Raw genomic sequence first — 27,099 nt, 5'->3', positions numbered from 1 at the left:
ATCTTTGATTGAGATGATGACATAGTAATCCAGTAAGTTAACTGGAACAGCAAGCCATAAAATTCATTACGTTACAAATGATATTTATCAGAACGTGAATGACAGAGGCATGATGCAGCTTATGGTAACATTCTGCCTGGAAATTAGGCTATGATTTTTGGGACAAAATAAATATTCAGTTTTGCAGAAATTACAGAAAGTTTAAACTGGTCAAAATAATAGCATCTCAAGTCATTGGATTCTCAGCACATCCGTACTAAGATGGGTTGAACCTGTACGATAACGTAAAGCTGGTATGGTAAATATTTCCAAACTTTTGTTGGAGAACACCCAGGCATCAATCCAGCAGAATGCTAGCTACCAACAGTAATACCCTCCTCTGAAAGCTTTCAATGAACTGTTCACCACAGAAAGGATACCACCAGAGAAAAATGGAAACTGTGGCTTGAAGTTAATATGTTGAGCTAGGACGAACTGCACTTCCATTGCTGGTTCCCTTACTTCCATTATTCAGGGCAATCTGTACACAGATTCTACATGAGGTCACACTGCTGAACATAGAAATAAAGGGTTACCTTACCCATTTACACAGGTGACCTACCACTCCATTACCCTGTCCTCATATGCAGATATACAGTATAGTTCCTGCTGTAACTGTTGACTGCAGTTGTAAACAGAGCAGGTGAATGAACCAGAAAACTTTAGACTTTGAATTACTCATTTCAGATAGAAACAAAATATAGCTACATAAACAGAGAGAGACCATTTCCATGGTAATATAAATTAAACATGAGGCCCAGCACACCAGAGATTTAAAGTGAATAAAATACAAATTTAAGATCAAGAGTTAAACATTCAAAATGTAAAATAATATGCATTTGGCCAAATGCATTGTGCTAAATAATACCAGGCACAGTGCAGCGCTAAAAACACCACACTTCATTGTGCCAAATACCTCAAAAGACCAACACTATAATGCTCCAGATAATGAAGCATGCTAAATAATAGCGAATCAAATCCTGTACTGCTATATACTACACGTTGCCAAATGCTATTAACTGAGTCCAAAATTTTATTACGTTAAATAAATCAAGCCTTTCAGCATATTCATTTCAACTACCTATCCAATGCTCTTGATAGGTTATAATCTTTATCAAAGAGCTAACTGTGATAAAACATGCCATGTTTGAAAATTTCATTCTTTTTAGGATAATTCTGTGAGGTTCATATTGTTGAGGATCCTTTCCAAAATCCCAAAGACATGGTCTTGCTACCCCAAAGGAACACCTCTATTAAGCTTATGGTAAAATATCTCTTTTTTAGGCAGTCTTGGTTGTGAATTCCGAGGTACCTGATAAAGCCCATGAGGGAGTTGTAGACTCCCTCGTGTGGGAAAGAAGAGCTTGATGGAGCAAGTAGGTGAACAGTTTATCAGTTGATAGTCTTCCCCACCATTTTTGCAAAACTTCAGTGTGTATCCAATGCACGGCATCAAGGTCTCCAATATCAATTATGAAAGCCCTTCCTTAAATTTGTGAGTCATGGACCAGAGATTTCCAAGGCAAATATACAAAACTTTTGATTCAATTCCCCTTGGGAATGTTTAAAGATCCTGGAACAGCAATTCCCTTGCATTGAACTATAATTCAGCACTGGAATTTTAGAGTTTCTCTTAACTGATTTTACCTACATTCATGGCTTTGACCATTCATATTCACTTCCACACATCTCCACACACACATTCCAGCTTTTACTCAGGACAGAGAATTTCACGAGAATACCACAGAGAAGCAAGAGAAACTCAGCTAAAATTCTCGTGTTATTGTTGTCCACAGGCATTCTATTCCTAGAATTACATTCAAAGCCAGGAATTTTGAGAAATTGTGAAACAAACATTTCAAAAAACATCCAAAAGTTTGAAAAATGTTCTACTCTGCTGAGTGACACAGCACGTGAAACTTACGCTGGGCAACACTCTAGCACCAAAAGTACGATATATTAGTAATGGAGAGCTGGAGGGCAATAAATTATTCAAGGAGAGCAAGGCCAGTTTGAAGTGCCAAGTTCCTTGCTTCAATAAATCGGTGATAGCATAGTGTGTCATCAACAAACTTGAAGACATTGAGAGATGTACCCAAAACATGAAAGTCAAAAACAAAATTGCACATGCTGGAAGTCTAAAATAAAAACAGAAAATTTTGAAAATACTCAGAAAATCAAGCAGCACTTGTGGAAAGAGAAATAAGAGTTAACATTTCAAGTTTGGGATTGTTCCTCAGAACTGAAAGGCAGTGGAAAAAGAAGTCTGTAAAGATGCAGGGAAAGTGGAGAAGAGGTGCCTCTGATAGGGTAAAAACTAGAGAGCCCATGCCGCTAACTGCAAACCGTCAGTGAGTGAACGGCAGCAATCAGAGAGTAGACAAACGGTCTCAGGTATGAGTACATGGGAGCTGTGAAATGCAGACTGGGAAGAACTGGCAAGCAATTCCCAAGAGAAGAAAAACCAAGTTGGGCAAATATCACAGATAGATAATGGTTACAGATCAAGAAATCAAGTTCCCTGAAGTTGTAGAATTCATTAATGACTGCAGAAGTCTCCAACTTGTCCAGACAGAATATGTAGTGCTGCTTCTCAAGTTTATATTTGGCAGTACAGGAGGCCAGAGGTAAAAGAGGGAGTGGGCTGGAGAAAAGAGAGACTTCAAAAGGTTTCTAAGGGTTACCCAGCAAAATGAATGCAGGTGCTTGACAGAGTGATCATTCAGCATTCGATTCCTCCTGTGCACAACACCAAATTCAAGTACATCATGTTAGCATTTTCCAGGGGCCATTGCCTTCATGGTTCCCTGGTTCAGTTTTCCATTCCCACCAATGAATCCCATTCTTTGGGCACTTCTTGCAACCAGCAGTAACGCAGTGTTTGCCCTTTCAGCTCTTTCCTTCCCATCATCCAGAGAGCCAAGGGTAGCAAGGGTTCTCATGCATTTTTCCAATTGGGTGCATTGCACTGGATGTTCACAATATGATCTCCTCTACACTGGAGAAACAAAACATGGGTTGAGTATTTTCTTTGGGGAACACCTGTGTTCAGTGTGCAGGGGAAACCTAGTGAATCCTGCTGTCTGCCACTTTGCTTCCTCTTTGCAGTCTGACCTAATGGTCTACGGCCTTCTGTACTGACTCAACATGCGAACTTCCCTCTCGTTCCATCTGGGCACCTTGCAGCTTTCTGAATTCAACATTGAATTTTACAACTTCAGGTAACAACTTCTTGACACATCGGTGAAATTAACTCAGCTTCTTTCTTTTTTACTTTCTGGGGTGAAGGAATTTACCAACCGACCCCCCCTCGGCAGGTTCTCCCACTCTGCACGTCACAATTCCCACATTTCTTGTCCAAGTGCTTTTGTGTACGGTTTATTCTCACCTGTTGACTGCTCCTATTCAGTCACTGATACTGTTTACACTTGGTCACACCGGTTTTCCCCCCATCAGAAACATCTCCTCCCCCAACCTCCCTGCGGATTTACAAGCTTCATTTGTCCCCTTTCAAGATTCTGTTTCACTTCCCATAGGTGCTGTCCAACCCGCTGAGTATTTCCAGCTTTTTCTGTTATTGTTGCACCCTGTCAATGACTGATGCAGATTCAAAGACAGCACAGCTATTTATGATCTGGCATTCCCAATGGAGAGTGGTAGACGGTAAAACAACAGAAAATGCAGACAAAGTCTCTCCAACCTCCTGAGACATGCTGCCAGCAAAGAAAACTTCCATCAGTGGAGTCTTGGACTGCAGAATCCGCCCTAATATGCCATAGTTCAACGAACTGAAATGCTGCAAGTTTAGCAATAACAATTAGCAATAAACATAATTAACCAACTGATTTATTTATTGAGATACAATGAGGAATAGACCCTCTGGCCCTTTGAGCCACACCGCCCAGCAACCTCTGATTTAACGCTAGCCTAATTATGAGACAATTTACAATGACCAATTACCCTAGGCACTGGTACGCCTTTGGACTGTGGAAGGAAACTGAAGCACCTGCAGGAAACAGGGAGACCATACAAACTTCTTACCTTAAGCTTCAAATTCAGATGTGAGGCATTACATAGATTGCCAAAATAAATGAGTAGTCATAAAAATCCAAGACAAAATTAAAAATCATAAGACAAACATTATATTGAATGAAATATACTTTAATATACCAAATTTAGGATTTTAGAAGGTTTGAATCTGCAATTTGTTGAAAATTAATGTGATTTAATAAATCATTTCAGAATTGCAAAAATTAGTCACTCACCTTATTGACAACAAATGTTAATTTACCTGTTGGATAGCACTTGCAGTTACCTGTGCCTTGTTGTTCTGTAGCATTTAATTCTACAATTGGAGTGTTTGTGATTAAGGTAGCTGACACTTGTCACTACGTGCAGCAATTCTATCCACTTCCTAAATCTTTCATTGATGATGAATCTCAAATATTTATTGTTCAATTTCTATGCAACATATTCAGGCACCAGAATCACATTGAGTTTACATTGCAATTTCATAAATAATCTTTTTTCATTGCTTACTGATAATCAAAGTAGATCTATGTAATAAAATAATACTCATCTTTAAATTTTCAGGCCACAGAACATATTTTGCAGAAAGTGTTTAGGTACAAACTCAAAACAGCATCTGCTATTTACTTTTACCATTTAGTAGTGATCTAGATCAAAATTTTATTTATATGCATTTGGAAGTACAAGTAAAAGCATTATGTTTCTATTTGCAAGAATGTATCAAAGGTGAAATGAATAATAATTGAAAATCTATTAAAATTGAGCTGAAAATACATACAAACTATTTTCTTTCATTTTTACTAACTGAAAATTTCAGAACATTGTCAATAATAGAATAAACTCTAAGATATGATTAAAATATTGGCTTGCCATAAATAATTCTTCTATCTTGTTTAACACAGCTAGTGGAGAAACAAATCAACAACACAAAGCAAATACACTTAGAAATTTAGCTGCCCTCAGCAGTCCACATTTCATTAAACATAGTGCCTTGAGAACATCTTCACAATTTTGCTCTCAAAATTTCTTCTGGATGAGCATTGCAGAAATTGGCCATTCTTCATTGCTCAGGATCTTTCTACATTAGTTGATTTTGTGAGGCTGGTTTGACCTCTGGATGAAATAGTAGGAGCTTCTGCATTCACTACAATAAACTTGGGAATTTCTGGAGCATCCCTCAAGCCTACCATTGCATTGAGGGCAATGGAATTGTGTCGTGTCTATGTTTGTGTCATTCAAGTCTGTGCCAGAGTTACACTGCAGAATAGGTGTAGGAAATCTTGAAAATAATAATTTAAATTCCTGAGCGATAAAACCCATGTGGATAGAAAAGCAAAATTCAACTTCAAACTTACCTTGCACTGTCCACCGACACAAACGTTGGAAGAACCGGGTTCACAAGGTGTTCCATCAATGACTTGAGGGGCGTGGCGTATGTAGAATTTGTACCCAATGGCTTTACAGTTCAGCTCACATTTTTGGTCATCTGTAACTGAAGACAACAAAAGGCAAATGTTCAGAAATGAGATTGAAAAAGCACTGAATGTTTTAACTGAGCCATTTATTAAGGGCCATAGTTTCTGGAGAATGCAATGTTAACAGAAATCATGTGAAAATGCAGTACAGTGCTAATTGATGCAGCACTGCCTTACACCTTGCTGGCTACACCTGGCTTGCAGGTGGTTCACGCTGACACTCCCAGGTGAGCTACAAGCTGCCTGTACTCCTGCACACACTTAACTGTAGCTACAACTGTACGGAACACCTTCCCACCAAAGTGTGATTCCGGAACTCAGAAGTACATTGACAGCTAGCTAAGCTACATCTAGAATTACTGGTGGTCAGAACTGTCAAAGATTTTGTGATTATTTTAATGTCAGTGGCATTTAAATTTTAAAGAATATTCTAAGACTATTGTTAAAAGGTTAAAAGAAAAAGATAAAGCTCCTCCCTGCACCTTGTTTGGCACATCAGGTGGCAACTTGCCATTTCTTTAGCGTTTGTCCGTTTTACAAGGGTGAGCTGCGAGCTCAATTTACAACCCAGCATGGATGGAAAGTGTGCAAGGAACCAGCCGGATTTGAACCCAGGACCATTCGCCCTGAAATCTGGTGCCAATACCAATACACTACCAGCAACAGACATTACTATTTAGACATGTTCTTACATCAGTAAAACTTCAAAAATGGTAAAGAATTAAAAAATAGTTAAATACTAAAAGCATAGTGGGTACTCTAAATATACCTGACATTTTATCAAACCTTGTGAGAAAGGGCATAAAAAATTTAATCAATAGGGCACAATATTATACACAAGGGGGAATTCTTAGTGTATTGATAATCAAAGTGTTCTGTAGATATCAGAGATGAACAAGGTACAGTTTCTGAGGAAAACATTGCACTATACATTTCTGGATGATGGGGATTCAAAAAAGAATCTTAAAATATGAGCAGAGGTCAGTAATTCATGGTAGCACTATGGGAGTATTACACTGCAATGAAAGCAGCACTACTTTAAAAGCAAGGGAGTTGGCTTGATGTCCAGGACAAATCTACCTCTGATCCACCATCAGTAAACACAGATTGTTTAGTCTCCACATCTAAACAAGTTACATCTGTGCTGATGTATTTTCTGCACAGTTTCAATATCTTTGAAAGATAACAAATGATTCTAAAAAGCTTTGAAGTATCTCAAGGCCTGAAGTTAGTACATTAAAGCAAATCTTTCTGAACATCGGGAGGGTTTAAACTAGGTCAGCAGGAGGATAGGAACCAGAGTGATAGGACAAATGATGGAGCAGCTGATGTATGGGTAGATGCAATGCCCAGAGAGACTGGAAGGAAGGAGAGGCAGTGCATGAGTTCAAATTTGTTTACTTTCATGCGAGTATCAGGAACAATGGTAGTGAACTTGGAACATTGATCAGTACACGGAACTATGATGTTGTGGCCATTATAGTCACTTGGCTATCACAAGGGCAGGAATGGCTGCTGGATGTCCCGGGCTTAAGATGTTTACAAAGTGACAGAGAGGGAGGTAAAATAGGTGGGAGAGTGGCATTGCAGCTACAGAAAGAGAGGATGTCATGGAGGGACCCTCTACTGAGCCATTGTGGGCGGGAGTCAGAAACAAGGAGGAGAAATCACACTATGGGGGGCATTCTATAAGCTCACCCCCCACCCACCCCTACCAATAGTTACAGGGGTGATGAGGAGCAGATCAGTAGACAGATCTTTGAAATATGTAAATCTAACAGGATTATTGTCATGCATGGCTATGGAGCAAACTTTGTTGGGTGTATTCAGGAAGATTTCCTAAGACAAGATGTGGACAGACTAGAGGAGAGGTCATACTGGATCTGGTACTAATCTTGGTCGCGTGATAAGACCTCTAGGTGTGTGAGCACTTGTGACTTTGGAGACTGTGACCACACTCTCTGATAGCCTTGGCCAGGAAGAGGGGCAGATGTTATGTGAAAGTATTTAATTAGTGGAGGGCTAAGTATGATGCTATTAGGCAGGAACTTGGGTGTGTAAATTGTGAAAAAATGTCCTCAGGGAAATGTGAAAGTATTTAGAGAAGACTTGTGCCCTAAATTATGGATAGGTTTGTCCCAAGGAAAAGATAGGAGGATGAAATAATTATGGTTAACAAGAGAGAATGAACATTTAGTCAAGAGGAAGAAGGTAACATAGTTAGGATTCAAGAAGAAAAGATCAGACAGTGCTCTTGAGAGTTATGTAGCTAGGACAGAGCTTAAAAAGGGACTTAGCCAAGCAAGAAGAGGACATGAGAAGGCCTTGGCAAGTAGAATGACAGAAAGGCATTCTACACAACAGGAGGGTGATTAGTGTGAGGGTAGGACTGATCAGGGATAAAAGAGGAAATGTAACTGGAGTCAGAGGACGTAGGTGAGGTCCTGAATGAATAATTTTCTTCACCAGTGAGAGGAACATTGCTGAAGAATTGACGTGGGGCAAAAACTGTAATCAAACCATTGCACTTCAAAATAACTATCACTCTGTGAATACCAGTGTCAGCAAAATGCTTCAAGATATTTTCTATCTAATTCTAAAACCCCTATTTTAAGGTGAGTGTGAATAAATGGATGGTAAACAAGGAGACCACAAGCCACCTTGACTTTGACAACATGAAGCCAAGGTCTCTTTTCCACCCAGCATTTTGGTTCCATCTGACAGGGTGCTGTACCACTCATGTTGGGAACAGAATAGCTCACACACAGCTACCTTGACTGCATTTCCTCCCATTCTGCCTCCAGCAAGGGCACCATTTCACTCTTAGTTCTTCCATATCTGTTGTGCATGGGCAGCTTACACAAGATTCCAGGCAGATGGTTCAAAAAAATGTGTCCCTTTTTCCTGAATTACGACTCCTTCTCTATCATAGAACCCTTGAAAGGACCTCAACTCTGACAACCATCAGGCTCTTAAATCAGAGAATAACTTCACTCGCCCTGTGTATGTATGTATATTATATATATACACACACGCATGCACAATAAAATTACTTTGAACACTACTCTGAGATCGGCCCTTTCCCTCCAGGACAGAGCAAAGACAGAGTCCTTATTTTCCACCTTGCCAGTCTCTGCATTCAAAAGATCATTCTTTGCAAAGTTTACTGTTTTCAGTGATATTTCACACCAGACACCACTATTTCCTTGCCTCTCTTTTAGTATTCCAAAAGGACCATTCTCTTTGTCTGGTCTGGTCTTCTGTCTCCAGCAACCACTTCATGCTTGTTTCCTCTACCTTCCAACAAAGTAGATGTTGTACACTTGAGCTAGATGAAAATATAACAACTGACTTGAGCCCAGCTTCCTCAGTTCATTGATATTCATCAACATATTAATGCCAGGAAGCAACAAACTCCAATAACAATTTAGATTCACTTGGAGTGCTGATCAGAATACGCTTCTGCCCCATCCTTGTCCCAGGCATTGCTGCTGTGATTCTTCTGAAACTAATATAAGCTAACAAGAATATGGAAACACGAGAAACTGTTGATGCTAGAGTCCACACAACAAACAATGTCAATGTTTTGTGTTGAAACCTTGCAGTATGACTCACCAAAGTATGGTTTGGCTTGAATCTAGAGGTATTATTCTGACTGGTTAAAATCAAATACAAGAAAGCTGAAATAGAGATAGGAAAATACTAGTTTTGGCACTCCTGTTGATAAGCAGACAGTTTGTTACACTGGCAGATCGTAGATTGACCTTTTTCTTTATTAGTATGAAGAATCTATTGTTTTATGTAGTCTTACTTAAGTAAGTTTTACACAGAAAACTTAAAAAAGGGACTTTTATGTGTGTGTTTAGCAGAATTAATTTAGGTAGCTGTACTGGCCTGTCACCAGCAGATACATAAATGTCATGGACAGTCTCAAATGAGAAGAAAAAGAGAAAGCAGTTCAGATAGTCACTCACATACAGTAGGGACTCATCGTGAACTGAAACTCAAGCAGAGCATATAGTGTTACTGTCAAAAGTGAGGTCACTTAAACAAATATAAATGAAGGATAGTGATTCACCATAGTCACTCATATAACAAACTGTAAAAACTCAGAAACTCTGCTAACCAACAATATCTACAAGAAAACCCAACCAATGGTTCTAAATGTCATTTTAGAATGTAACCTTCACTTCCTGTAATAACCACTGTTTTGTGCCTATAAATATTAATTTACATCAAAAACGTTGTTCTCAGAGATTATTTTGTTAATTAACAATTTTTATGAATGATCTGTGGTTTCTTAAGGTCGTTATAGCCGGGAGTGGTAATGAGGACAAGCTCCCACTACCTATTAAATTCGCCTCAAATAGCCTCTGACAACCAGCACTAGGCTTTCATGTGTGGCTTGGTTACTAAGCCCAGCTGAACCATTTCTACTGACAGGGGAAGGGGTAAAGGTGGGTTACTAGCACCGGGCAGATGAGGCTTGTCAGCCGAGGTTGGCAGCTCCTCTAGGAGAAGGAAATCGTTAATCTCAAACCTCACTGCCTTGTGGCTATATCCAGTCATGCGGAAGCCTTCAAGAGTAAATCAAGAGGGAAAATTCCAGAGCAGGAGTCCACAAGGTGTGGAGTTCCTATGCTGAGTTCAATGTTAACTGGCAACTCGTGATGCTGCTGGTATCAAACTGTATCAGTCTCTACAGTTCCTTTGAGTTCATCAGATACATGGAGAGGGGGAGCTTGCTCTCCATAGTGTACTGCCCAGTCTTGTAAATCTAGACAGCAAGGCCACAACATCCATGGTTGACCCTTACCAATGGAGGTGTCACCATCTGCATCTCTGTCCACAGGATGATTATGCTGCAGATACTAAGCATTTCTTTTTATGGGTTCTTTTAGGTTTCCTTGTTTCGTGGCTGCCTGTAGGGAGACGAATCTCAAGGTTGTATAATGTATGCATACTTTGAAGTGAAATAGCATTGGCAGAGATAGAAATCAAACTCAAGAGATTCTACAGATGCTGGAAATCTTGAATAACACACACCACCACCACCCTCCTCTGGTGGAACTGTTTCTCAGGCCCAACGATTTCTCTTTTGGTCCTCCTACTTTTGACAAAGCAAATGTGTAAATATGGGCTCTTGCACGTGTCCCAGATATGCCAGCCTTTTCTTCAACTACACGGAAAAGTCCATGTATCAAGCTTATACTTGTAACACTCCCCAGCTCTTTCTCCACTGCATTGGTGCTGCTTCCTGCACACATGCTGAGTTTGTAAATTCTATTAACCTTGCCTCTAGCCTCCACTCTAACATCAAAGTTACTTGGTCAATCTCTGAGACCTCTGTCCATTTACTTGATATTTCTGTCTCCATCTCTCGAGACACATTATCTACTGACATCTTTTACAAACCTCCTGACTCTCACAGATATCTTGACTATACCTCTTCCCACTCGTGTCACTTGTAAAAATGCTTTTCCCTTCTTAGTTCCTCCATCTCTGCTGCATTTGCTCTCAGGATGAGGCTTTCCATTCTTGAACATCTCAGATTATCCAGCACACCGTTCTCTGTAACTGCCACCATCACCTAGAGGATCTTACCACTAAGCACATCCTTCCTTCCCTCACCCTTTCCACTTTCCATAGGGAATCGCTCTCTATGTGACTTCCTTGTCTACTTGTCCCTCCCCACTGATCTATCTCTCTCAGCATTTATCCCTGCAAGCACAACAAGAGCAACACATGCCCCTACATCACTTCCCTCACCACCATTCAGGGCCCCAAACAGTCCTTCCAGGAAAGGTGACATTTCACCTGCAAGTCTGATAGGGTTAGATATTGTAGCTAATGCTCCTGGTGTTGCCTCTTCTACACTGGTGAAACCTTAAGCAGATTGGGGCACATTTTCATCAAGCACCTTCGCCCCATCTGCCACAAAGGGAAGGATCCCCCAGTGGCCAGTCATTTCAATTTGACTTCCAATTCCCATTCTAACACATCTGAACCTGACCTCCACTACCGCTATGAGGAAAGCAAGCTCAGTTTGGAGAATCAAGAACTCATATTCCACTTGAGTCACTTCCAATCTAATGGCATGAACATTAATTTCTTCAACTTCTAGTAATTACTCCCTCTACCCCTTCTCCCTTATTTCATTCTCCATTCTGGTTACTCTCTAACCCACTTCTCTTTTCCTCACCTACCCATCACTTCCTTCTGGTTCCACTCCTCCTTCCCATTCTTCCATCATCCACTGTCCACTCCTATCAGTTTCCTTCTTCTTCAACTCTATAATTCTTCCACTGACTCCTAGCCTCTAACTTAATCCTCCTTCCCACACCCCCACCCCCACACATCTTCTGCCTCACCTGCCAGCTTCTATCCTCCCCCCCCCCCCACCTTCTATATTCTGGCTTCTGCCCCCTTCTTTTCCAGTGATAATGAAGGATCTCAGCCCAAATTGATGACTGATTATTCTCCTCCATTAATGCTACTTGACTTGCTCAGTTCCTCTAGAATTTTGTGTGTTGTGGAGAGAGAAACTGTGTTAAATTTCAAGCTGATGACCTTTCATCAGAATTAGAAAAAAGTAGAAATCAAATATGTTTTAAATTGCAGAGAAGGGAGGTGGTGGAAAGAAGGAACATCTGTAATATGGTGGAGGTCAGGTTACATGTGGTGTTGTTGGCTGGGTGAGGTGGACAAAACTTGTTACTCAAAGCTGATCTACCTAGAGGAGATGTTAATAGAAAGATATGAATGAGAACACAGGTAGGAATATTTACTAACATTTAAAAGGCACTTCGATAGAAAACATTTAGAAGCAGGGGTTCCAAACCTGCAGTTCATGGACTCCTCCGCTAATGGTAAGGCTCCATGGCATAAAAATGGTTGGAACCGCTGATTTAGAAGGACCTGGATGAAAGCAGGTAAGTAGAATAGACATCTAGGTCAGCCTGAACCAGATGAACCAAATGGCTACTTCCCTTAGCAACACACACAAAAATGCTGGAGAACTCACGTGATCAGACAGCATCTATGGGGAGGAATAAACAGGTGAAGTTTTGGACCAACATCCTTCAACAGGACTGAAAATGATGGGCGAAGAAGCCAGTATAAGAAGGTGGGGAGGGGAAGGATTACAAGCTGGCAGATGATAGGGGGAGATGGATGGGTGGGGGAGTGGGCTAAAATGAGAAGCTGCGAGGTGATAGGTACAAAAAGTAAAGGACTGAGGTATGAATCTGATGTGAAAGGTGACAGGACCATGTAAGAAAGGAGAGGAGGGGCACTAGAGGAGAATGATAGGCAGGTGAGGAGAAGAGAAGGGGTAAGAAGGGAGCCAGAATGATGAATGGAAAAGGAGAGCGGGGAGGGATAGAAATTTTTGCGAGTTAGAGAAACATAGTCATACCACATGGGGCTTTTCCTATGCTGTATGATTTGATGACTCAAGGTTGGAACTATCAAGTACAAACATTGCTGTTTACTGTAAATAAAAACTCAAGACATTTTGGGCTAAGGCCCTTCTCTCTGCTCAAAATGTCATCTGTTCATTTTCCTCCATAAATGCTGCCTGACCAGCTGAGTTCCTCCAGCAATTTGTGTGTGTTACTCAAGGCTTCTAGCATCTATATAATGTCTTGTGTCCATAATCAGACACACACTCCTCTTGATTCTAATTACTATGTAGCTTTAACAAATAGTCCTCAGAGTCCAGAACATGCTGGTGTTGACAAGGTTTGGAAAAAAAAGGTTATTTCCATTTGAGAACTCCCTTCTTGCTTTTTTCAGTTAGCAAATTCTCATCAGTAATGAAATCATTCTTAAGCAAGGTGTAAACAATTAATTGTAAATGCACACAGCTCCAATTTTGGCTGAAATAATCACATTTTAAATGAGCTGCAAGCAGTGAGACCTAATTAAACTACTTTGCAAATGTAGTTGATTGCTGGGATGTCGACACAAATGAGCATTAACCCAATAAAGGAAGTTACCACAAGTGAACTGTTAGTCGAATTATGGGAGTCTAATCCAATATGGGTGTTCATAGTTAATATTTAACTAGAATAAGATCAACCATTCCTCAAAGCAAGACCTTAAACAGGTGATAAAACTCCAGAGGGTTTTGCCAGTGAGGACCCTGGTGCAGAGATTGAGAATATTTCCATTTGCTTGGTATGGATTAGTTGGGATACCAATATCCAACATTCTTTCCACACATGCTGCTTCCTGTGCAACTTCCACTAACAATGCAAGTATGTTGCAGAACTTCGTCTATTTATAAAACTATCTGAATCCATTATAAGGCTCTGTGAATTGCAAAGGGAACGTTGTAGAAAAAGTTCTGCACAGTACAAACAGTGTTTGATTTATGAACTCAGTAGAAATCTGGCCAAGATCAAAAGAGTAATATTCTCCACTGGGCCACAAAGCTAAACATGTGAGTGGTGCCTGGCATTTCCATTCAATATCTGACATTCAATTCCTCAGTTATGTGTTGGAGGCAAGTCCAATTAGCAGCCAACGCCTTTGTTCACATTTGGCAAAACTCACCACTAATAAACTTCTCTCTCCCTGTTTTACACATGCCAATGACATACTAATGAATGAGCATTGTGTATTGTGCAGGCAGGAGGACAAGCTTTCATAAGGATCAGATATCAGTTACCGGGCAAGGGGGTGCAGGAGGGCGGGGGAAGAATTACGATCATAACCATATGTGTCCAATATTAATCGGAATGATGCTAGGAAGAAATGCGTGGAATGACGTGTTTAGTACCCTCTACATTCCAGACATTACTGACAATGCTCTCAATTTCAGACAGTTAATAATTCACTATGGTGACAAAAAGGTAGATTGTGTACCATTTGTGGTGTTACCTTTATGAGACGATTAAAAGCAAGGGTTTAAAAAAGAAGTGCAAATTAGGAACCTGGAGGGCTTGAATCCTGCAGGATCAGTGCACTGGAGAGAAAGGAACACAGCGGATTTGAATGAAGATTTACCAGAAAGAGAACCGAATGAATCCCCAATTCCCATCAAATTAGTTCAAGTAGAACGAATGTTACAATCGGCTTTGAGTACTGGGTAATTATCTGTGGCAGCTGAGGCTGGACAGTAGGCAGGAGCTGCAGCTGTTCGTACTCTCATCACTTTACAATAGTCACAAAAGACCGGGCCTCTCCACGTAATTTAAAGCATTTTTAATAGCTTTTCAAATAAGGAATATATCTATCACCGAGGCATTTGTTAAAACATATTGTTAACTATTTTCTGAAATATTTCATCTAACGTGATGAATGGCTTTTCAGTAATGCAAGCTTCTTGAAAGAAAACTGTTCTGCCTTTCACAGATCATTTAATGTGATGAACAGATAGGCGAAGGACTTTCAAACAAAGACACCAGGAGACCTTAAGAAACTAAAAGCAAGAGAAAGATTTCATAAACAGCGGAATTCCACTTTAAACAATGAGAGTAAACAAATGGATGAGGTAACTTAAGACATGAAACCTCAGTGGCTATGTTCTACCATTTAAATTGCCAATCACTTCTTATAATCCTCTTTCAATACAGTAGGTATTGACTAATTCAATAGCTGGGAATTAATTTCATGAAGTGGACAAAAGATCTTCAGCCTGAGATATTGTCTTTCTCTTTCTAAAGATGATGCTACTGTTGAGAGTTTCCAACATTTTCTGTTTCTTTTCATCAATAGGTAGCTGGCTCCACTTAAAAGTTACAGTATACAGGAGTGGCTGATTGGTTCCATAGGTGGTTTGCCATTAACAAAAAGCCTAGCAAATACCTCTGTCATTCATTACCATAAAGATAGGTGACACTCTGCTTTACTGTGGATTGTACAGTAGCATGCAGGGAGAAGCAGGAATGTATTAAGCAATGTCCCAACCTGGTGAAGCTACAAGGCTGTGCAAACATGAAAACTAAACAATCCCGTCAGCTCAAGGCCAATCCTGTCTTCCATAAATAAAGGTGAACAACTAATTTAAGGGATTCACTAATATGCCAGAATCCAACATAAAAAATGTATTTTTTATGAATTTACTAAAATATAAGTATGCTTATGAATTTTACCAACATGTTTGGCTGGAAGCACTTAATGGAAGATTATTCCTTAAGTCATCTGTATTATATATGGTGATAAGTTCTGTTAACTCAATGGAACACAAAGGTTGCCTGAATGTAGCCCAAAAACAGTCCAAATTAAGGCATCAGAGACAAGAATTATCCACAATGGTTAACAATGAAGACACATCACACCAACACTCCTCTGACTTTAAGTGTATTAAAAATGTGCCAAAAGTCAAGGACTCGAGGCTTTCAGATGGAAAAGCTATTGGAAGGTCTGAATTCCAACTAAACATTCCTGTTGAATGGGAATTCCAATTACAAATATCATTCAAAATTAATCTAAAGTTGAGGTACTTTCCACCTTCCCTTCTGCCTAACTGAGCTATCAAAGCACTAACAGAGAGCTTGCCACTTCACTGGACAACAGTTAGCACCTTGATGGTTCAATTCAGCCAGCAGTTCCATTAACCAAGCAACAGGTTTCCTGTCATCACCAGTCCCATTATCTCCTGCAGCAATATTCAAAACTCTCCACCGTCATCTCACCTCTTCACAGGCTCACTCACCCCCAACAGGATCATGGCTGATATTTACTTTTTCCAGTGTGTTTCAGATTACAGATCTGTTCTATGGTTACAGAGAGAGGGAGAGAGAACTAGATTTTCATTTCCCTTCCTTAGACAGTGATCTGCAATTCCACCAAAATTAATCAGTTGGTTCTATCAAGGCCATACATTTCCATTATCCAGATTTCAAGACAAGAAAGAGGAATATGGTAAATCATAATCAATTTTTTTGCTAATCTGACAGTTCTCTTTATTATCTATTTGGTTTCTTCTCTCCCATGCCCCTTACTACTTAATTTAAAAAATCTTTGTTAATTTCATTTCATTGTTTAACTAGTAATTATTTCATAATGGTTTGTATTTCATAATTACTAGTAATAGCTAGTAATTATGAAATACAAACCATTAAGTACCGGTAAATATTTCTGGGCTCCAGGCAAATTACCTCACTTTCCATGTAATTGAAGTGGTTCAGTTCACTTACTTGAATGAAGAAGTTCTCAGAGCATTAAAAGTTAACTTAACAACTTTCTTTTCAGTACACATGACAATCATATTCTGATTATTGGATGCCCAAGTTAAATAAATTAATACTAAGGACAAAGCATTCATTTAGACACAAACAAGAGAAAATCTGCAGATGCTGGAAATCTGAGCAACACACACAAAATGCTGGAGGAACTCAGCAGGCCAGGCAGCATCTATGAAAGAGTAGAGTTGACGTTACGGGCTGAGACCCTTCGGCAGACATTCATTTCCTTTCGTGTATCCAATCTGCCGGAAGTTTAAGAGTGTCAGGGGGCAGAAGTGAAAGCAGTTGCTATTACTAGGGAGAAGGTATTTGGGAAACTGCAAGGTCTGAAGGTAGATGTCACCTGGACCTGAAGGAGAATCGGTGGATGTTGTGTACTTGGATTTTCAAAAGGCACTTGACAAGGTGCCACACATGAGGCTGTTTAGCAGGATAAAAGCCCGTGGTATAACAGTAAAGATACTAGCATGAATAGAGCATTGGCTGATTGGCAGGAAGCCATCGTCGTGGCCATCCTTCGAGGTCAAGGATGATGGTCTTCGTTCTGTTGATCTATTTATGGGCTCTCAAGTGGCTTATGAGTCCAATCTTGGCTTTGAAAGTTCTTCTGCATTCAGGACAGGTAGTTCCAGGTGGCAGATCAGGCTTTGGTTGTTGCTGCCTCTCTTTCCATTTTCTTCTCTTTTCTTCTAATGCTGCACATCTGTTGGCTTTGAAAGTTGCTGTTCCTTCTGGGATGATGGCTTGCCAGAGTTTCCTGTCCTTGGCATTGGTTTCCCAATTGTTGATGTTGACGTTACATTTCTTCATGTTGGCTTTTAAGACGTCTTTGAATCTCTTCTGTTGTCCGCCTCTTTTACGTTTGCTTTCTTTAAGCCAGGAGTAGAAGATTTATTTCGGCAGCCGCTTGTCTTTCATCCGAACAACACGACCGCTCCATCTTAGTTGGTTCTTGATGACGTAGGCTTCAATGCTCATTGTTTTTGCTTCATTTAGCATGCTGACGTTGGTTCTTCTATCTTCCCAACTCATATTTAAGATGGTTTGAAGACAGCATTGATGGAACATTTCAAGTGCCTTCAGATGTCGTCGGTATGTTGTCCAGGTTTCTGATGCATACAGGAGCGTTGGGATCACCACTGCTTTGTACACTAACATTTTGGTGTCTGTTCCGATGTCACAATCCTGAAAGACTCTTGTTCGGAGACGTCCAAAAACTGTTCCAGCACATTTAAGACGATATTGGATCTCGTCATTAAGGTCGACATTGGAGGAGAGGTGACTTCCAAGATACGGAAAGTGGTCCACGTTTTCCAGGGTTATTTCGCCAAGTTGAATTGTTGGTTCTATCCAATTTGTCTCAGTTGGTGACGGTTGGTAGATGATCTGAGTCTTCTTGGAATTGATGGTAAGTCCAAGTTTCATGTATGCATGGTTGAAGGCAGTCAGAATCTGTTGCAGGTGGTTTTCTGAGAGAGCTGCAACACTGTTGTCATCTGCGTATTGGAACACGATGAGGGAACGCATGGATGTCTTATTTTTGGACTTGAGATGAGTAAGACTGAAAAGTCTGCCATCTGTTCTGTAGACAGTTTCGATTCCTGGGGGTAGGTCATCCCTGATGATGTGGATGATTATCACAATGAAGATGGTGAGCAAAGTTCAGGCAATCACGCATCCCTTTTTTACTCCTGATCTAACTTGAAAATGCTCACAGTTACTGTTGCTGACCACGACTGTGGCAAGCATGCCATTGTGGAGGAGTCTCAGGATTCGAATGTACTTTTCAGGGCATCCATAGGTGGATAGGACATCTCATAGGAGTTCCCTCGATACCGAGTCAAAGGTACAAAGGTTGAAGTTGTTCATGACATTTTTCTTGTAGTTGTCGCATCGTGTTGGTTGCTCCACGTGATGGTCTAAAACCGGCTTGTGTCTCCGGAAGGATCTTCTCGGCTAAAGGCCTGAGCTGGTTGTTCATGGTGCGGGTGAGGATCTTTCCTGCTGTTGCTAACAGGAAAATTCCACGATAGTTTCAACATTCGGATCGAATGCATTGGATAGATGCTTGGATAGAGCATTGGCTGATTGGCAGGAAGCAAAGAGTGGGAATAATGGCAGCCTTTTCTGATTGGCTGCTGGTAACCAGTGGTGCTCTGCAAGATTCGGTGTTGGGAACGCTTCTTTTTACATTGTATGTCAATGATTTTGATGACAGAATTGGTGGCTTTGTGGCCAAATTTGCAGATGATACGAAGATAGATGAGGGGGCCAGTGGTGATGAGGAAGCAGGAAGGCTGCAGGAGGACTTAGATGGATTAGAAGAACGCACAAAGAAGTGGCAGATGCAATAGTGTTGGGAAGTGTACGGTTAAGCACTTTGGTAGAAGGGATAAAAGCACAGACCAATTTCTAAATAGGGAGAAAACTCAAAAATCTGAGGCAGGTTGAGTCGGTGGTGAGGAAGGCAAATGCAATGTTAGCATTCATTTCAAGAGGACTAGAATATAAATCAAGGATGAAATGCTAAGGCTTTATAAGTCACAGGTGAGGCCCCCTATCTAAGAAAGGTTGGACTGACTAGGTTACAAAAATGATTCTGGGATTGACAGACTTATCATATGAGGAGTGTTTGATTGGGCCTGCACACACTGGAATTTCAAATATGAGGGGGGATGTCATTGAAACCTATCGTATGTTGAAAGGCATTGATGTAGTGGATGTGGAGAAGATGACTCCTGTAGTGATGGAATCTAGAACCAGAGGGCACAACCTCAGAGTAGAGGGACATCTATTTGGATCAGAGATGAAGAGGAACTTCTTTAGCCAGAGGCTGGTGAAACTGTGGAATTCATTACCATAAGTGGCTGTGGGGGCCAGGTCAACGAGTGTATTTAAGGTGGAGGCTGATAGATTCTTAATAAGTCAATGCATGAAAGGTTACAGAGGGAGAAGGCAGGAACATGGGGTTGAGAGGAAAATGGATCAGCCATGATCAATGGCAGAACAAACTTGATGGACTAAACATCCTAATTCTGCTCTAATATCTTATTGCCTCATGGATATCCCAATGTGTTTGATTATAAACAAATGTAGTTCATGGTGTTACGTGGGTCCTCGGACATTATTGACAATTCAGCCACCTATTGATACAGCTGGTGGGACAAATGATCAGCAGTAGTGTTCCCTTCCATGTCAATGAACCCAGATTTGATGCTCTCGTTACAATCAGCCAGCTTTGATGTGTGTACCATAGTATTTGCAAGCCAGGCACCATCATCTTGAAACAAGCACTCTACTTTCAATTGTCATAACAAGAGATTATGAGCATTCATTCAAGAGAAAACATGTCAAGCCTCAAGTCTCACAGAAAACACTTAAAGCCTCCATGAAAATTAGTGTGGGAATCTTTGGTCCTTGAACGATCATAATTAAGAAGCAGCATCTGGAACGGCACTGAGAATCTTCAGTCTCTTAATTTGGAGCACACAGAAGCCTGGGGAATGTGACAGAAGGAACGCACCAACTCCAATTTTCCTATCCATCCAGTCAGCTGCTACTCCAGCTGTGACAGGACCTGTGCAACCCACACTAGCCTCGTCAGCAACCAGAACCCACATAACTGGGATGGAAACAATTCATTTAATCCTGAAGAAATTATAAGAACAACATAGAAGGGAAAATTCCTAGGTTTGTGCTCTGACCAGCTTAACCCTCAGCAACAGAGAACTGGGCATGGTAACATTGTTGACAATATAGAACATAGAATAGTACAGCACATTACAGGCCCTTCGGCCCACAATGTTGTGCTGACCCTCAAACCCTGCCTCACATATAACCCCCCACCTTAAATTCCTCCATATATTTGTCTAGTAGTCTCTTAAACTTCACTAGTGGGTCTGCCTCCACCACTGACTCCGGTAGTGCATTCCACGCACCAACCACTCTCTGAGTGAAAAACCTTCCTCTAATATCCCCCTTGAACTTCCCTCCCCTTACCTTAAAGCCATGTCCTCTTCTACTGAGCAGTGGTGCCCTGGGGAAGAGGCGCTGGCTGTCCACTCTGTCTATTCCTCTTAATATCTTGTACACCTCTATCATGTCTCCTCTCATCCTCCTTCTCTCCAAAGAGTAAAGCCCTAGCTCCCTTAATCTCTGTTCATAATCCATACTCTCTAAACCAGGCAGCATCCTGATAATTTCCTCTGTACCCTTTCCAATGCTTCCACATCCTTCCTATAGTGAGGCGACCAGAACTGGACACAGTACTCCAAGTGTGGCCTAACTAGAGTTTTATAGAGCTGCATCATTACATCGCGTCCCTTAAACTCTATCCCTCAACTTATGAAAGCTAACACCCCATAAGCTTTCTTAACTACCCTATCTACCTGTGAGGCAACTTTCAGAGATCCATGGACATGTACCCCCAGATCCCTCTGCTCCTCCACACTACCAAGTATCCTGCCATTTACTTTGTACTCTGCCTTGGAGTTTGTCCTTCCAAAGTGTACCACCTCACACTTCTCCGGGTTGAACTCCATCTGCCACTGCTCAGCCCACTTCTGCATCCTATCAATGTCTCTCTGCAATCTTTGACAATCCTCTACACTATCTACAACACCACTAACCTTTGTGTCGTCTGCAAACTTGCCAACCCACCCTTCTACCCCCACATCCAGGTCGTTAATAAAAATCATGAAAAGTAGAGGTCCCAGAACAGATCCTTGTAGGACACCACTAGTCACAACCCTCTAATCTGAATGTACTCCCTCCACCACAACCCTCTGCCTTCTGCAGGCAAGCCAATTCTGAATCCACCTGGCCAAACTTCCCTGGATCCCATGCCTTCTGACTTTCTGAATAAGCCTACCATGTGGAACCTTGTCAAATGCCTTACTAAAATCCATGTAGATCACATCCACTACATTACCCTCATCTATATGCCTGGTCACCTCCTCAAAGAACTCTATCAGGCTTGTTAGGCATGATCTACCCTTCACAAAGCCATGCTGACTGTCCCTGATCAAACCATGATTCTCTAAATGCCCATAGATCCTATCTCTAAGAATCTTTTCCAACAGCTTTCCCACCACAGACGTAAGGCTCACTGGTCTATAATTACCCGGACTATCCCTACTACCTTTTCTGAACAAGGGGACAACATTTGCCTCCCTCCAATCCTCCGGTACCATTCTTGTGGACAATGAGGACATAAAGATCCTAGCCAGAGACTCAGCAATCTCTCTCCTCGCCTCGTGGAGCAGCCTGGGGAATATTCTGTCAGGCCCCGGGGTCTTATCCGTCCTAATGTATTTTAACAACTCCAACACTTCCTCTCCCTTAATATCAACATGCTCCAGAACATCAACCTCACTCATATTGTCCTCACCATCATCAAGTTTCCTCTCATTGGTGAATACTGAAGAGAAATATTCATTGAGGACCTCGCTCACTTCCACAGCCTCGAGGCACATCTTCCCACTTTTATCTCTAATTGGTCTTACCTTTACTCCTGTCATCCTTTTGTTCTTCACATAATTGAAGAATGCCTTGGGGTTTTCTTATACCCTACTCACCAAGGCCTTCTCATGACCCCTTCTTGCTCTTCTCAGCTCCTTCTTAAGCTCCTTTCTTGCTACCTTATATTCCTCAGTAGACCCATCTGATCCTTGCTTCCTAAACCTCATGTATGCTGCCTTCTTCCACCTGACTAGATTTTCCACTTCACTTGTCACCCATGGTTCCTTCACCCTACCATTCTTTATCTTCCTCACTGGGACAAGAAAAGACACTGGAAAGAAAGACACTGGTGAGGAGTTGCTGATTTTTAAAAATATATACAGGGACAAAAGTTGAGGAGACAGGTGGAAATTTTATTAAAACAATGCCAAAAGTGCCAAGGACATTCAGACAGTAAATCTGCAACAAATAATGGAGTTACCAGGTAACAACACCTAAGACTGCTGTGAGGTGATCAGAGCAGCCATGGCAATGCTATCTATTTGATGGAGAATGAATCCCAACATCCCATTCCTTTCACAAACACAAAGAACAATTGTAACGTAAAAGTAATGACAGATGTTGCTTCAGAACCACCAGATACAAGAACAGCTGCCTCTCTTCAACTGTTCAGTACATGACCCAACCTGCACAACCCTAATCACTACCTCAGTATAGCCACACTAAGATAACAAAAGAGATGAGGAGAAATTTCTTTAGCCAAAGGGTCGTGAATCTGTGGATGGCTGTGGAGGCCAAGTCATTGGGTATATTTAAAAAGTAGAAGTTGATAAATTCTTGATTAGTAAGAGCATCAAAAGTTACGAGAAGAAAGCAGGAAAATGGAGTTAAGAGGGATAATAATCAGCCATGATAGAATGGCAGAGCAGATTTGATAGGCCAAATAGCCTAATTCTGCTCCTATATCTTATAGTCTTAAACATAGTTAATATTTAGTTTCTACTTTTTCTTAAGAATGTTTTGTATCTGATGTTATGTGCCTGAGATTTTGCTGCATGTAAATTTTCATCACACCTGTACAAACATGTACTTGTATACATGACAATAACCTCAACTTTGACTTATTGCTCAATTAGGTAATTAAACAAAGGTAAAGTATAATATGTGATATCTTAATACAAAGAATACAAACAGCACTCAAGCTCTCGTGTGGTATTTACATTTTGTACTGAACTATATAAAGACAATTGCTTTTGTCCTTGAGCCTGTAACTGAAGGGCACTCACCATCTGTAAAAGGTTCCCATTCATAATACTTTCCCGTAAAAGATTTGTCATTATAAGCTGAACACTGCACCTCCCGAAAGTCTCGACTCCCAACTGGGCAGGGCTGTCATAGACAACACACACAAAAAAATTAGGTTAACCTTTATGGAGCTTGCTTATTGTAGATCTATTTAATAAAGTAAATGTTGCTCCACAGCAAACAATATAACAGGACTTCTTTGAGGTACACTGAAAGTAATAAGCAATATTGATAGTAAATGGCATGAATCAGCACAGGAATTTATAAAAAGATCACTGCAATCACACTTTAACCAGACATGCACTTGGCAGTGAGGAATGAAATGAAATATCCACTTTTACAAGTTATACACAATCTGTTGTTCTCGGCAAAGAATTAAAAAGATGGGATAGTTGCAGTGATATTTTTGTTCAAGAATTTTCCTTTAACCTTGCACAAAGGAGATATTATTTGTCTTCAAACAGCTGCTGGTCTGGAAATATTTTGGATCTCATCCTTTTGTCAGCGAAGAACTTGACAGAAGGAAAAGTATAATGCAATGGCAATGGCTCCAGACCCTCATTCTCCCTGAGCAAGGACCTGAGCACAGAGAGAAAGGCCCAGACTGAAACACAGTAAGTTTCTCATTTTAGCATCAGTTCTATAAATTACAACAGGCAGCATATTAACGGCAACCATGTACTTTTGTTATAGAACACAGAACAATAACCACGAAAGCCTTTCTGAGAATATATGATCTTGTATTTAAATAATGCATTCCATATCCTAAGCACAACATTGTCAAAGATTATCACTTTAGTATAGACACAGTCACGGTGCAGGAAATATGGGAGCCAACTTGCACTCTGTCAGGCTCCACGAACACTACAGATATGAGTAATAAGCCAATGATAACCTATTTTTGGTTAGCTGAAAGAGAATGCCGTAAGAATTCTTTTCCCTCCTTCTTCATAAAAAAATGTCAACATTAATGTTTGCATCTGGACTTTTTTTTTATTAACCAGTGAAATACACTCTGCTCACAACAGGCATCAATTGAATCCTTTCCTCAGTTATGCACATTAATTTTGGGGAAGTACGCACCTGCACCATTAACACCAACTCTGCAGCTCTCGGGGTGGCTAGACATCACAAAGCTGATTACAGAGGGTATGGTAGAATGGTGAGATGGACATCGGAGATGGGAGCATATTTTGCCATTGCTCATGTGGAATTTGTGGTGGATGCCAGAGAATTATGCATGACATCTTCCAAAAAATTTACAACAGGCTTCACATGGTAATAAATAGAACCCTTCATTTATCTAAAGGACCTCCAAACCAGGAGACGAGTGGCAATAGATGATGATAAGTAGCACAAAAGCAGGTTGTCAGTAAGATCAATGTGCTGGATGTGCGTGGTGTACGATGTTATACACCTAATGTGACCCAGGCACGTTAGATGTACAGCAGATATTGATTGTGAGTCACAGCGATATGTGTACAAGAACGATCATCTGCAGCACAAGGAGATAATCAGAATCAGGTTTATTATCACTGACATATATTGTGAGATGTGTTGTTTTGTGGGAACAGGACAGTTCACGATATAAAAATTACCATAAGTTACAATGAATACCTGCATAAATAAATAAATAGAATAACTAGGTAGTATTCATGGACTGTTCAGAAATCTGATGGCAGATAGAAAGAAGCTGATCCTAAAAGGTTGAGTGTGTGTCTTCAGGCTCCTGTAACTCAGCCCTGACGATAGTAATGAGGAGGCATGTCCCGGATGGTGAGATCCACGACGATGAATGCCACCTTCCTGCGACGCTGCCGTTTGAAGATGTACTTGATAGTGGGTTGGGTTAGGAACACTACAGCACAGGAACAGACCCTCCAGGGTTGTGCCCTTGATGGACCTGGCAGAGTTCACAACCCTCTGCAAACTCTTGTTTGATTTTGCATATTCAGAATCAGAATGAGAATCAGGTTTAATATCACTGGCATATGTTGTGAAATTTGTTAACTTTATGGCAGCAGTACAATGAAATACATGATAAATAAATACAGAGAAAAACTCTGAATTACATTCAGTACACAGTATATAGGTCTATTAAATAGTTGAGCTAAAATCAGTAGTGCAAAAAAAAAGAAATAAAAAGGTAGTGAGGTAGTGTTCATGGGTTCCATGTCCATTGAGAAATCAGATAGCAGAGGGGAAGAAGCTATTCCTGAATCACTGAGTGTGTGTCTTCAGGCTTCTGTGCCTCCTTCCTGATGAGAAGAAGGCATGTCCTGGGTGGTGGGGGTCCTTAATGATGGAAGCTGCCTACCTAACCATTGCTCCTTTAAGATGTCTTGGATACAATGGAGGCTAGCACCCATGATGGAGCTGACAAATTTTACATGTTTCTGCAATTTACTTTGCTCTTGGCAGTACCCCCCATCCCCAGTACCAGATGGTGATGCAGTCAGTCAGCATGCTTTCCACGGTACACTTGTTGATGTTTTTGTGTGTTTTAGTTCACAGACCAAGTCTCCTCAAACTCCTAATGCAATGCTGGTCGAGCCACTGTCTTGCCTTCTTTATAGCTGTATCAATCTGCTGCACCCAGGGTAGGTCCTCAGAGATATTGGCAGGGATGACGGCAGAGCAGCAACGGCTGGAAATTCTGGAAGCAATTCGGAAGGCACAGGATAAATACATCCCCAGGAGGAAGAAGTATTCTAAAGGAAAGATAACACAACTGTGCCTAACAAGAAAAGTGAAAGCCAACATAAAAACCAGAGAGAGGGCACATAATAGAGCAAAAATTAGTGGGAAGTTAGAGGACTGGGCTTTTAAAAACCAACAGGAGGCAACTACAAAGTCATTAAGAAGGTAAAGATGGAATATGAAAGTAAGCTAGCTAATAATATTAAAGGGGATACCAAAAGTTTCTTCCGATAAGTAAAGCGTAAAAGAGAGGCAAGAGTGGATATCAGACTACTGGAAAACAATGCTGGAGAGGTAGTAATGAGGGACAACAAAATGACGGATGAACTGATTAAGTATTTTGCATCAGTCTTCACAGTGGAAGACACTAGCAGTATGGTGGAAGTTCCAGGTGTCAGGGGCCATGAAGTCTGTGAAGTTACCATAACTAGAGAAAGATTCTTGGGAAACAAAAAGGTCTGAAGGTAGATAATTCACCTGGACCAGATGGTGTACACCCCTGAAAGAGGTGGCTGAAGAGATTGTGGAAGAATTAGTAATGATCTTTCAAGAATCACCAGATTATGGAATGGTTCCGGAAGAATGGGATTTTGCATATGTCACTCCACTCTTCAAGAAGGGAGAGAGGCAGAAGAAAGGAAACTATAGGCCAGTTTGCCTGACCTCAGTGGTTGCGAAGATGTTGGAATCAATTATTGAGGATGAGGTCTCAGGGTTCTTGGAGGCACTTGATAAAGCAGGCCGTAGTCAGCGTGGTTTTTTTCAAGGGAAAATCTTGCCTGACATATCTGTTGGAATTCTTTGAAGAAATAACAAGCAGGATAGACAAAGGAGAATTGGTTGATGTTGTGTACTTCGATATTCAGAAGGCATTTGACAAGGTGTCACACAAAGGC

At 40.8% G+C, this 27,099-nt stretch overlaps 1 protein-coding gene across 1 annotated transcript in view; it reads right to left on the bottom strand.

Annotated features, from left to right (window-relative positions):
* adamtsl7 (ADAMTS-like 7) overlaps nt 1–27,099 on the bottom strand; it is a 491,555-nt gene that overhangs the window by 359,791 nt on the left and 104,665 nt on the right. Inside the window, exons 6-7 of the mRNA XM_073042603.1 lie at nt 23,485–23,587; nt 5,424–5,560 (exon numbers count right to left, since the gene is read on the bottom strand). Of these exons, the coding sequence (XP_072898704.1) occupies nt 5,424–5,560; nt 23,485–23,587 (240 nt within the window). The remainder of the gene's footprint in view (nt 1–5,423; nt 5,561–23,484; nt 23,588–27,099) is intronic.

Source organism: Hemitrygon akajei, chromosome 4 (genome assembly GCF_048418815.1).
Source record: "Hemitrygon akajei chromosome 4, sHemAka1.3, whole genome shotgun sequence".
NCBI lineage: Eukaryota > Metazoa > Chordata > Chondrichthyes > Myliobatiformes > Dasyatidae > Hemitrygon > Hemitrygon akajei.
The sequence above is the reverse complement of the archived record's forward strand: the minus strand, read 5'-3'. Positions and strand labels throughout refer to the sequence as shown.